At 41.1% G+C, this 13,664-nt stretch overlaps 1 protein-coding gene across 10 annotated transcripts; it reads left to right on the top strand.

The window, feature by feature from the left end:
* Window positions 1-1,334: 1,334 nt before the first annotated feature.
* Window positions 1,335-13,408, top strand: TCEANC (transcription elongation factor A N-terminal and central domain containing). Of its 10 annotated transcripts, none has more exons than XM_021932847.2 (4): window positions 1,335-1,433; window positions 3,144-3,219; window positions 3,520-3,604; window positions 10,490-13,408. In XM_021932847.2, the coding sequence occupies exon 4, from the start codon at window positions 10,498-10,500 to the stop codon at window positions 11,548-11,550; it is 1,053 nt and encodes a 350-aa protein (XP_021788539.1). In that variant the 5' UTR covers window positions 1,335-1,433; window positions 3,144-3,219; window positions 3,520-3,604; window positions 10,490-10,497; the 3' UTR covers window positions 11,551-13,408. The 10 variants fall into 10 exon arrangements, 9 of the variants coding, with proteins under 9 accessions (XP_021788539.1, XP_031516386.1, XP_003917464.1 ...); XM_021932848.2 differs by lacking the exon at window positions 1,335-1,433 and adding an exon at window positions 1,600-1,723; XM_031660526.1 differs by having other exon boundaries at window positions 1,346-1,433; window positions 3,144-3,604.
* The last annotated feature ends 256 nt before the right edge of the window (window positions 13,409-13,664 follow it).

Here is a 13,664-nt window from a genome sequence, read left to right as displayed (position 1 = left end):
AAGTGACAAGTGTCATTAAATAATTTTCTTTTCTTTTCTTTTCTTTTTTTTTTTAGACAAAGGGAAGTCTTGCTCACAATAAGCTAGGCTGGAGTGCAGGGCCGCGATCTCAGCTCACTGCAACCTCGCTTTCCTGGGTTCAAGCGATTCTCTGCCTCAGCCTCCCAAGCAGCTGGGATTACAGTACGTGCCACCCATGCCGGCTAATTTTGTATTTTTAGTAGAGACGGGGTTTCACCGTGTTAGCCAGGATGGTCTTGAGCTCCTGACCTTGTGATCCGCCTGCCTCAGCCTCCCAAAGTGCTGGGGTTACAGGCGTGAGCCACCACGCCCAGCCAAATAATTTTTTCTTCAACAAGGTATTATATAATTCTTAAGTGAAAATTGCATTACAATTTACAATGGCAAACATTTTAGCCCTGTAATAGACAGCAAGATAAAAGTAACCCCTGAAAGCTCTGAGCTGACCCGGCAGTCACAGCTGGGCCTTGGTGCTCTGTGGAACATAAATACTTCACAGAACACCATCAGACGTGGCCACTCATTGACCGGATGGATCAAGACAAAAACAAGACTCCTTTGTAATCACGTGGGAATGCTGAAAAAACATAAACATTGTCCAAACCACAAAAATGACCAAACATCCCCTATCCCAGTTAATGAGTTACTGGTCTTGTCTCCCCTCCTTTTAGGTAAGTTAATGAGTCACTGGTCTTGTCTCCCCTTCTTTTAGGTAAGATTTATTATGATACTTAATCATACAATCGCCCTTTCTGCCAGCACCCAGTCCAGAGTATTGGATTGGATAATCTGCTTCCCTGAACCTTTCCCCAAATTACTTTGGAGTAACGCATCAGCATAGGAGGCTGTCACATTCGTTCAACCATCACTGTGCTTTTACTGGCCTTTTGCAGGCAAAGAATGAGAATGTGCACAGATGAGAAGTCCAGGATGCACATGACCACTCGATTAACATTTACTACTTTCATATCAACTGTTGCATGCTAGGATGTTAAAAACACTTTTTGAATTAATTACTGCGTTAAATAGATTCACATTTATGTCTACGGCTATGTGAACATCTAGCTGAACACTGTCTTGACTGTCCTGAGTAGAAGCAGAACAGATAAGTTGTAAAGTACGTCAACAACCTTTGCTGCTAAAAAACGAAAGTGCAGTTTCTTTCTCTCGGGCCAGGGGCGGGGCCATAGCTCCTCCTCCAGGAAGCCGCGCGAGCCCAGTCCCACGGCCGCCGCCGTTCGCTCTACGCATGCGCCATTTCCCTAGTGCGCATGCGCTAGGTCCCAGGCCCACGTGCGCCAGCCTGTGGGCTTGGATTGGCTAAGCCTTGAAGTTGTCCCAGTCCCGGTGACCGGAAGTTCTCCGTGGACGCTGGGCGGCTGAAAGCTCCGGAACTGCGCCTGCGCTTTTCGGTGAGTCATGCTTCAGGTTTGCCAGGGCCTGTGTCCCGCAGAAAGGCGAGCCCTTGTTTCCAGCGGAAGCCCACCCCGGCTCGCGGCGGCTTTCCGGTGCGCCCTGGGCGGCGTAGGTCCAAAGGTGCTCGCACCCCCGCCCCTTCCTCTCCGACTGCCGAGGTCGCCAGAGTGGGCTGAACCCTCGGGACTGCAGCTGCTTGTGTGCTGGGTGCCGGGCCGTCATCCCAAGATGATTAGCGGCAGGCTTTGCATGTTGCTCGACCCCACCCACCGGAACTCGAACCCGGGTTAGACCGGGCTGTTGGGCTGGTCTCTTCCTCTCGCTGCACCTTTACTAGGGGTCACCATTAAGGGAAAGGGCCCTAGCGCAGTACTGAGTGGCAGTTCAGTAACCGCTACACCACTGCCAACATTTGGCATCATTTCTCTCCATAGAGGGCGGGGCTGTCTGTGAAGCTGGGGAGCTGTAAGTGGGTTAGGGCTAGAAAGTTACACTTTCTCTTTAGGCTTTAAAGAGATCTAAAGATCTGAACAGATCTAGGTTATTATTGACTTTTTACCAAATTCTGGAAACATTGTTTCCAGAACTTTCCTCTCGTTCTTCTCAGGGTTTAGGCCATTTTTGTGCAGATGTGTGCACCTTGCTTACTATAATATTAGCTAATCTTTATAAGTTTTTATATGGATCCAATACCATATTTCGTGCCTACTTTTCCTGGCACTGTATAAACTTTTTGGTATAGGTATGCATCTAAGCATTATCCATATTAGCATCAGTTCTAGAACCGTGGTGTCCAATAATGATAGCCATTAGTTACATAAGGCTTGAGCACTTGAAATGTGGCTTGTCCGAATTGAGATGTGCTATAAGTGTAAGACAGTGAAGTTTGGAAAATTAGCATGAAAAAGAATGTAAACTATCTCAATTTGTTTATATTAATCACGTGTTGAGATGACTATTCTGGATATACTGGGTTAAATAAAATGTATAATTTCAATTTTTATTTTTTAACATGACTACTGGAAAATTTTAAATCATATTTGTGGTTTACATGTTATATTTATGTTGCACAGCCCTGCTCTAGAAAAGGGTCAACAAACTATGACCTGCAGCCAAATCTAGCCTGCCTGTTTTTGTAAACAAGTGTTACCAGAACAAGATCATGCCTATCCATTTATGTTATTTTCTGTATCTGCTGTTGCTGCTACAAGAGCAACAGAGTTGAGTAGTCCATAGAGATTGTATGGCCTACAAAGCCTAAAATATGTACCTTCTGATCTTTAACAGAAAAAGTGTGCTGACCCCCTGCTCTAGAACAATGCCTGGTTTGGTAGATATTTTTAAGCCTTTTAATTGTAGACTCACATCCTGTTATTCACACTTACTGTGTGACAGCCATAGTTCAAAGCACTTTATCAAGACTTTCATTTAATTCTCATTAATCCTAGGATGTTGGATTTCTCCCATTTTGTAGATGAGGAAATTGAGGCACAGAATGGTCAGGAAACTTATCCAACTTGCTCAGCACCCCTCATTTCTGGGAACTGGACCTGCTTGACCTTCTTTATGCAAATGTTTTGACCCCTCAAATCCATTTGATTAGCCCACAGTGGGCACCATGGTTCTGGTGGTGGTTGTTGTTTTGTTTTGTTTTTTTAACAAGATGTATTTGAACTAGAATTTTTTGAATTATTTTTTTGAACTAGAATCGAGATGGACTTGGTCTCCTGCGGAAGAAGCCGAGGAGCACTGGGCTTAGGTGCAATGAGTACAAGCAAGCTGGTGTGTAGTGAAAAGAAATGAAGCTCACAAGCAGAGAAGAGAGAGAGCATCCTGGATGCTCATCACTCATTTAACAACAACAAAAATGTGTTAAGTAATAGTAAGCACTGGCTGGGTGTTTGCTAGGTGTGTATAGGTGAATAAAACATGTGGATCTTCTCTTATGGTCTTGTGGGGAAGGCAGTAAAAACGTTTTTTAAATGTGATGAACACCCTGAAAAAAAACCATGCAAATTATTTACTGTTTTTAGCAGGTTTCCTCACCTGTAAGATGAAAATAAGCCATTATCTGTATTTCAGGAATATTGTGAGGATTGAGATGACAGGAGAGTGTATGTCCCAGAGAGTTGCTCAATAAATATATGTTGCCTTCCACTGTGAAGAGGTAAGTGAGGGGGTGAGTATCAGGGATTGTGTACATTATGACATTTAAAATATTACAGTTGTCATGTGTAATTTGTGGAGAAGGTTGTCAGCTGCATTGTTCACAGTAGGTGTTTCAAATCTTTTCTGACTGAATGAGACTCATCTAGAAAAAGCCAAAGTCAGAGTTGTCTGCATTCAGTCCAGGAGCAGAACCAGAGCTGTCTTTGGGGCTGATGGCAGCCTAACTGGGAGGTCCTGCTGGGGTGTGGAGGAGGGTTGTATGCCTGTGTGTGGTTTAAATCAGAGTCACCCTGGAGAGCTGAGCCAGTGTGCAGGCCCTACCCTCAGAGATCCTAATTCATCCTATCTGGAGTGAGGCCCTGCCATTGTTTGTTTTTGTTTTTTGTTGTTTAATTTCCCCCAGATGATTCTAATGTGCAATCAGGGTTGAGAACCACTAATGGTGGGAGATCAGCCAGGCTCAGGATGCTGCTTGAGCAAAGGCACAGAGCTGTGCCCATCAGTGGTTGAGAGTAGTCAAGAGGGAGGCCTGCTACGGCTCTTTTTGCCACTGGCCAAGAAGCTTTGGCTCCATCATGAAAGCAAGGGGAAACCTCTGAAGGGCTTTAAGCAGGAAAATGAGGGAATATCTTGCTGAGATCTGTACTAGAGGATGATCCCTCTAACAAAGTGGCAGACTCACAGTTGGGCCTTGTGAGTGCCAGAAGTAGAGTGAAGGCAGTGAAGAAGCAAATTGTAGCTGTCCAGATGATGGAGAGCCCAGATAGGGTTTGGTACCACCCTGTGTGTGTTTTCTCTAGCAGCCAGTGTCTGTCCATGTTGAAATACCACATGTGTTGTAACTGGCCAGTTTCTTGTCAGTATTCCTTCCACTAGGCTATCAGCTCCTTCAAGGCAGAGACTGTTTAGGCTCAGCATCTAGCACATACTCTATCCCTAATATATATTTATTGAATGAACTATGTAGAACTAAGCTGGACATATGCCTTACTTTGTCTTTTTATAGCAATTGTCAGAATTTTATATCTCAATGGCTTCCACGTTATACCATCCTAGGGCAATAAATCCTTTATATCCACATGATGGTCCCACAGAGGACTAGAAAGTTTGACTGGATTTAAATGCTATTAAAAATGTGGAAGGGAATGGAAAACAATATAGTGGGTCCTCAAAAAATTAAAACTAGAATTACCATATAATCCAGCAATTCCATTTTTGAGTATATACTCAGAAGAATTGAAAGCAGGGTCTCAAAGAGAGATTGGTATACCAGTGCTCACAGCAGTGTTATTCACAATAGCCAAAAGCTAGAGGTAACCCAAGTATCCATCGACATTTGAATGGATAAACAAAATGTGTTATATATAGACAATGGAATATTATTCATTCTTAAAAAGGAAGGAAGTTCTGACACACACTACAACATGGATGAACCTTGAGGACATTATGCTAAGTGAAATAAGCAAGTCACAAAAAGAGAAATACTGTGTGATTCCACTCACATGAAGTACCTAGAGTAGTCTCATCCATAGAGACAGAAAGTTGAGTGGTGATTGCCAGAGACTGGAGGGAGGAAAAAATGAGGAGTTGTTTAATGGGTGCAGAGTTTTCAGTTTGGGAGGATGAAAAGCATGCTGGACGTAAGCATCTTGGTGGCAGGGACTGTGTCTTTTCAAAAATCCATGGGCTCTGTTTTATAGCACTTGATATTAAATAATCATCACTGAACATGCACAGGCTAAGAACACTGAAGTGATTACAGAGAGAATTCTTGCAATCTTCCCAGACACCATCTGACAAGTGACATAAAACATAATGACCTTTTTAGTAATTCTACTTCTTTTCTTTTTTTTTTTTTTTTGTGAGGTGAGTCTCGGCTCTACATTTGCCCCAGGCTGGATGCAGTGGCGATCTTGGCTCACTGCAAGCCTCAGCCTCCCGCAGTTCACACCATTCTCCTGCCTCAGCCTCCCAAGTAGCTGGGACTACAGGCACCCGCTACCACGCCCGGCCTTTTTTTTTTTTTTTGTATTTTTTAGGCCGAGACAGGGTTTCACCGTGTGTTAGTCAGGATGGTCGATCTCCTGACCTTGTGATCCACCCGTCTCGGCCTCCCAAAGTGCTGGGATTACAGGCGTGAGCCACTGTGCCTGGTCTAGTAATTCTACTTCTGTGAATTCACTTTAAGGAAATGAGAGATGTGGAGACCACATATGTAAGAATTTTCTTCAAACTTAGAGGAGAAACTGGAAGGCCCTCAAATAGGAGAATGGTTCAAAACTATCGCAAACTCCTAGGATGATCCAATAACATAGCCATTTAAAAATCATGTTTTTAGAGAATATTTAATGATGTGGAAAAATAGTCCTAAAGCTAAGTGAAAAAAAAAAATCAATATGTAAAACTATATAAAAGATTAAACAGAGTTATATAAACCAGCAGATTCAAGATAATGAAAACATATGTCCATGCAAAAACTTGTACACAGGCCAGGCATGGTGGCACATGCCTGTAATCCCGGCACTTTGGGAGGCCAAGGCAGGTGGATCACCTGAGGTCAGGAGTTTGAGATCAGCCTGGCCAACATGATGAAACCCTGTCTCTACTAAAAATACAAAAAATTAGCTGGGCGTGGTGGCGGGCACCTGTAGGCTGAGGCAGGAGAATGGCGTGAACCCAGGAGGTGGAGCTTGCAGTGAGCCGAGATCGTGCCACTGCACTCCAGCCTGGGCGACAGAGCAAGACTGAGTCTCAAAAAAAAAAAAAGAATTACATACGAAAAGACTGAAGATAATACCCAAAATTTTAAAGAGGGGCATTTTCTGAATGGTAAGATTTTAAGTAATTTTCATTCGTTCTTTTACTCTTTTCTGTAGTTTCTGTGATAAGCATGCATTGTTTTCATAATCAGAAAAGTTATTCGTCTAATATAATTTCATGATAAACTACACATTTGAGATATACCTACTGAAAAATGGTAAGAGCAATGAATCAATCACCTATCCACCTTCCCTCTGAAATGTGAATATCGTCTCAAGAGTGGCTATATCACCTGTGGCTTTGCATTCAGATAAGCATTCATAATTGTCTCAGAAATCGATTACTGCATCTCAAACAGGTGCATCTCCCCTCAAACTTTATCCCCAAATATTAAGAGTTAAGTACCTTTAGATAACCAAGATTCTGAGTCCTATATTTTTAACCACCAGAGGGAGCTGGAATGTAGAAAACCTGGGGCAGTCAGTTTTGTTTTGTTTTAAAGTTAGTTTCACAAAGGGCCATCAATTCAGGATCTTACGTAATTTTCCTAATTATTGTGAACCAGTACTTAAAGGATAATTCTTTTTTGCCTTTTTAAAATTCCACTTTTAAAGACTGCAAACAGTAAAAAAGGTCTTGCCAAGAATCAAACTCTCAATGAACAACAGGCAAGACAGCACAGAAAAATAAAAGTATTCACACCTGCTATTGGTGAACATTTCTCTCAGAATTGGCTGCTTCAGATCTTGAAGTCACGCAGTTGTGTCACAGTGATAAAGTTTCAAGCTGTTCAATATACTTGAGCCCTCCCCAACTCGTTGAAAAGTTTCCTAACAAAGAAGAAACATTCAATGTGCCTGTATTCTATATGCATTACTATTGAAGAAATCAGGGAGGGAGGTTTGCTAGGCATTGAGAAAGATGGTTAATAAGAGATGGGCCTACAGCGCCCAAAAGGAAGTTAAGCAATATTTGACTCAGTTCAGAATTTCTCAACTGAAGGTCTGACTGAGTTTCAAGGTGATTCTTAAAGGGAATTGTAATTATAGCTTTGGGGTTTCAGTGGAGTGAAAGCAGTAATTTGTCTTACCGGCAAAATGAGTAAATCTATAGAAGTTAATGTATTTATGTATAAACAACCAAAGCACTTTGCTCTTCATTTTATATGTTCTTTTATTGACCTTTATATTTCTTTAAAAATTTTTAATTGTGATAAAATATACAAAACATAAAATTAACTGTCTTAAGCTCCCCCCCCCTAGCTTTTTTTTTTTGACAGAGTCTTGCTCTGTCACCAGGTTGGAGTGCAGTGCACAATCTCAGCTTACTGCAACCTCCGCCTCCCGAGTTCAAGCAATTCTCCTGCCGCAGCCTTCCAAGTAGCTGGGACTACAGGCGTGCACCACCACGCCCAGCTAACTTTTTGTATTTTTAGTAGAGATGAGATTTCACTGTGTTGGCCAGGATGGACTCGATCTCTTGACCTCATGATCCACTCGCCTTGGCCTCCCAAAGTGCCGGGATTGCAGGTGTGAGCCACCACGGCCAGCCTGTCTTAAGCCCTTTTAAGTATACAGTTCAGTAGTGTTAAGTACATTCTCATTCCAGAGGGAAAGTAGGTAGAAGGTGATTGATTCATTGCTCATACCATTTTTCAGTAGGTATATCTTAAATGTATGTAGTTTATCATGAAATTACATTAGACCAATAACTTTTCTGATTATGAAAACAATACACGCTCATCACAGAAAATACAGAAGAGGAAAAGAACAAATGAAAATTACCTAAAATCTTGCCATTCAGAAAATGCCCCTCTTTAAAATTTTGTGTAACTCTTTTCAGTCTTTTCACATGTAATTCTTAAATAAAATTTGGATCAGATTCTATTTTTAAATAACACCTTTATTCAGATGTAGTTCACACATCATACAATTCACCTAAAGTGTGTAATTCAGCGTTTTTTAGTATACTCAGTTGTATAACCCATAACCACAAATAAATCAACTTTTAGAAGATTTATTTGTGCCACCACTCCCCAAGAAAATCCCTGAACTTTATCAGCTGCTCCTCCTTCTTCACCCTGCTGCCCTTCTGCCCCACCCTACCTAGTCAACAACTAATCTATTTTCTGTCTCTATAGATTTGCCTGTTTTGGACATTTCATGTAAATAAAATCATGCAATATGTGGTGTTTTCTGTCTGGCTTCTTCCGCTTAGCATAATGTTTTCAAGGTTCATCCATGTTGTAACCTGTATCAATACTTCATTCCTTTTCATGGCAGAATAATATTCTGTTGTGTGGATAAATCACATTTTATTTATCCATTCATCAGTTGATGGACATTTCGATTATTTCCCATTTTTGGCTATTGTGAATAATGCTGCTATGAACATTTGTGTACAAGTTTTTGCGTGGACATATGTTTCCATTTCTCTTGGATCTGCTGGGTCATGATAACTGGTTTATTTATTTATTTTATTTTATTTTTTTAGACGGAGTCTTGCTGTGTCGCCCAGGCTGGAGTACAGTGGCATGATCTTGGCTCACTGCAAACTCTGCCTCCCAGGTTCATGCCATTCTCCTGCTTCAACCTCCCAAGTAGCTGGGACTACAGGTGCCTGCCACCACTGCCAGCTAATTTTTTGTATTTTTAGTAGAGATGGGGTTTCACCATGTTAGCCAGGATGTCCTCAATCTCCTGACCTCGTGATATGCCCGCCTTAGCCTCCCAAAGTGCTGGGATTACAGGTGTGAGCCACCACGCCCAGCCCATATGATAACTGTTTAATCTTTTATATAGTTTTACATCTTGATTGTTTTTCACCTAACTTTATGACCATTTTTCCATGTCATTAAATATCTAAATACATGATTTTTAAATGGTTATATTATTGTATCTAAGGAGTGTGCCATATTTTTAACCATTCTCCATTTAACCATTTGAGGTCCTTCCAATTTCTCCTTAGAAAAAAATTCTTACATATGCAGTCTCCACATCCCTCATTTCCTTAAAGTAAAGTTATGGAAGTAGAATTACTAAAAGGTCATTATGTTTTATGTCACTTGTCAGATGGTGTCTGGGAAGATTGCATGAATTCTCTAAACACTTCAGTGTTCTTAGCCTGTGTATGTTCAGTGGTGATTATTTAACATCAAGTGCTATAAAACAGAGCCCATGGATTTTTGAAAAGACACAGTCCCTGCCATCAAGATGCTTATGTTCACATCTAGACCAGACAGATAAATATAGATCCAAGGGTATTATATAGACAAGATTATGTACATTATGTGGAGAGGAAAAGGTAGACTGCTTAGATAAAGTAAACGTTTGCCTGCCTAGGATGAGATTCACACAGACATAATCATTGAGCAACTTTTTACGCTTAAAAGTTTTTAAAAAATTAACAAAACCAAAATGTAGGAACCAGTTAGTCTAAAGTCATAAATCATCTGGATCATTAAGTCTGAACCTTTCCCTTGTTCAGGAGACTCCTGAGGCAGCACAGTGTAGCCTGTTGGCTTTTGGGACCCGCAGACGTAGCTCTAGCTGCTTTTCAACCTGTGCTGTCTCATGGTTTCTTTAGATTGCTTGAGACATTAGCAAACCCTTTCTGTCTTGTTTCTTACTCTTTTATATTCAGAAGAGTACCACTTTAAAGATTATGAAATGAGCAAGTAGTTCAATTATATAGCTGACTCTGGGGAAAAATTGTCTAGCACTGTTCAGCATTGCCATATTGATGCTGACACTGGCATGATTTCATCTCCAGCATGACCACCGGATTCCACCCAAATGGATTGACTACTCTAGAAAGATCATTGATTTGTAAAATTGGAGATGGAAAAGCTATAGCAGATCCCCTGGCGAGCCTCTTAAGCAGATGTTATGTAGAGGCTCTGCAATACTGTTTGTTTATTTTTCATTAGTAGGAATTAAACTCTTGAGAGTAAACCATACCACCTTAAAGACTCCATTTTCTAGTATGTCACATACATTTATATTACATGACTCCTTCAGAAAACATTGCCTAGGTTACTGACAGAAACTGCTATTTTTGTATCCAGAAGCTGCGACTAGCAAAGGCAAACTTAAGAAAACTGAAACCTCTTTTTTCTTTGCAGCTGTAAAGATGTCTGACAAGAACCAGATAGCTGCCAGAGCCTCCCTTATTGAGCAACTGATGTCCAAAAGGAATTTTGAGGATCTTGGCAACCACCTTACTGAGCTAGAAACAATTTATGTGACTAAGGAACATCTCCAGGAGACAGATGTGGTGAGAGCTGTATACAGAGTCCTCAAAAACTGCCCCTCTGTGTCTTTGAAAAACAAAGCCAAGTGCTTGCTATCAAAGTGGAAAGCTGTTTATAAAGAGACTCACTCCAAAGCGAGGAACAGCCCTAAATTATTTCCTGTGAGGGGTAATGAAGAAAATTCAGGACCTTCTCATGACCCAAGTCAGGATGAGACACTGGGCATCTGCAGCTCGAATTCTCTATCTTCCCAAGATGTTGCAAAACTCAGTGAAATGATTGTGCCTGAAAATAGAGCCATTCAATTGAAACCTAAGAAAGAGCATTTTGGGGATGGTGGCCCTGAATCCACTGGTAAGAGATTGAGTGAGTTGCTGGATCCCACAACACCCATGAGAACTAAATGCATAGAGCTTCTTTACGCAGCTTTAACTAGTTCTTCCGCAGATCAACCCAAAGCTGATTTGTGGCAAAACTTTGCAAGAGAAATTGAAGAGCATGTTTTTACCCTTTATTCAAAGAATATCAAAAAATATAAAACTTGCATCAGAAGCAAAGTTGCCAATTTGAAGAACCCCAAAAATTCTCACTTACAACAAAACTTGCTCTCTGGTACCATGTCTCCACGAGAATTTGCTGAAATGACTGTCATGGAGATGGCAAACAAGGAACTGAAGCAGTTGAGAGCCTCCTACACAGAATCTTGTATCCAGGAACATTACCTTCCCCAAGTAATTGATGGCACACAGACAAATAAAATAAAATGCAGACGCTGTGAGAAATACAATTGCAAAGTCACTGTAATTGACAGAGGAACACTTTTCCTTCCCAGCTGGGTGCGGAATTCAAACCCAGATGAACAAATGATGACTTATGTAATTTGTAACGAATGTGGGGAGCAGTGGTACCACAGCAAGTGGGTGTGCTTTTAACTGTAAATGAGTGTTCTCTTAACAGATAACCTGAGTGATTGATACCTTTTATTTGTACAACCCTTCTGTGCTTTTAAAAATCTTGTACACACTACTCTCTAAAACAGAAGAAGGAGGAAAGAAAGTCGTTCCTGAAGCTGATACCATCATCCCTAAAAGTTACAGTTTGGGGAGAGGGAGTGGATGACTTTGTATTTTGATGAATTTATATTGTGCCTTGTGGCCATTTAATACCTTACTGTAGACAGAGTGTGGGTGAGAACAGCCCAGCATAAACTGGGAGCCTGTGGGAAATGCATCCCAGGCCTCACACTGTTGAATCCGAATCTGCATTTTAGCAGGATCCCCAGGTAATCTTCCAGGATGGGATAGTTTGAGAAGAGCTGCTTTAGCAGTAGGCCTGTGGCTCTCAGCAGTGGCTGCATATTAGAGTCATCTGGGAAGCTTTGAAAACCCACTGGTGCTGAGACCCCACCCTAGAACAATTCAGTTGGAACCTACGAGATGGGACTCAGGCATCAACATTTCTTTTTTCATTCCTCAAGTTATTTTAAGATGCAGTCAGAGTTGAGAACTACTCAGAAATAGGCTCTCATTTGATCCTTTGTACAGCTCTAAGACAAGAGTGTTATTCCAGGCACTTCATGAATGAGGAAACAGGTCCACAGAGGTGTGGTGACATGCCCAAGTGACACAACCATAAATAGTACCAATTCAGACAGATCCTGGATTTTCTTCCTCCAGACTCACTGAGACTGGCTCAATATCGACTTCTGAGAAATGTATTCCTGGAGGTTGGGGATGAAATGAAGAATGTGTTTAGACTCCAACACTGGGTGACTAGATCTTCATTCTTTTCCCCTCTCTTTTCCCATTTACAGGTCTCCCTTCAACCACAAAAGTCACCCTGGAACTCATCCCACAGTTAGAATTTTGTTTGGAACCCTCTTGCTTAGTTGAAGGAGTTGTTTTTTTGTTGTTTTTGTTTTTGTTTGTTTGTTTTCCCTGTGAACAGGTTTTCGGGGATATATAAACTCTAGGATGTTTAGTTTCTGATGTCAGGAGTCTTCATGTTCTCAAGGACAAGTGTCCTTGAGATGGACATTAATAGTCATTAGTCTGTCAGAGGAAGCCCATCACCTTAGCCTTTGAATGTAGAAACAGGCAGGCATTTATCTAATAAATGAATTGAAGACTAAATTACTTCTTTGAGGCCTTTGCAAACAGTGTTTAACCAGTTTACATAATTGTTTGAATACGACAAGCCTTCTATGTGATTATGGCTGATTTTTTTTCCTTAAAAAACTCATAGAATGTTCATTGTTTTATAGTTTTAAAAAGTTTACTTTGGCGGTCTCTACAAACCTACACATTTCACTTTTTCACCAATTCTTTTCTCCTAACTCTCTTCCTTTGTTGGAGCTCTGAAGGCCTAACTATATACACTTTACCTGCCTGACAGAATTCTCCAAAACATGCATAAAAGTAAAATATGGTCGTATTTTCAAATAATTTGGAAGAGTCGGTTCAATGCCATCAAGTGTGAAATCTATTTTGATATACTTTCTCCCCGTGTCTTCCCAGGGCTGCTTTTTGTGATGAAACATGTTTAGTTCTTAACTTGCAAGGGCATCTAAAACTTAAAAGTTTCACAAAGTGTGGTTTCATATGACTTGGAATGATCTGAAAAACTATTCAGTGGTTACGAAAGAGCACAGCACATAAAAACCAAATTTGATTAGTTCAAGTCAGTGTTTATGTTTTGCTTTGGGGGTTTGTGTATATGTGTGTAGTTTTTATTTATATTGGAATTTGGTAAACTAAATGTTCAGACAAATAAAAGTACTTGAAATGGAAATTTCCTTACTCTCCAAAATATAAAAATCTGCATGGTCTGACCGGGCACAGTGGCTCATGCTTGTAATTCCAGCATTTTGGGAGGCTGAGGCGGGCGGATCGCCTGGGGTCAGGAGATCAAGACCAGCCTGGCCAACATGCTGAAACCCCGTCTCTACTAAAAATACAAAAATTAGCTGGGCATGATGGTGGGTGTCTGTAACCCTAGCTACTTGGGAGGCTGAGGCAGGAGAATCGCTTGAACCCAGGAGGCAGAG

Source organism: Papio anubis, chromosome X (genome assembly GCF_008728515.1).
Source record: "Papio anubis isolate 15944 chromosome X, Panubis1.0, whole genome shotgun sequence".
Classification (NCBI taxonomy): domain Eukaryota; kingdom Metazoa; phylum Chordata; class Mammalia; order Primates; family Cercopithecidae; genus Papio; species Papio anubis.
Note: the sequence above shows the minus strand (reverse complement) of the source record. Positions and strands in the feature narration are given on the sequence as shown.

Bases quoted from the DNA above. Each gene is read 5' to 3' on its own strand.
- TCEANC (XM_021932847.2), top strand. From the start codon at position 10,498: ATGTCTGACAAGAACCAGATAGCTGCCAGAGCCTCCCTTATTGAGCAA.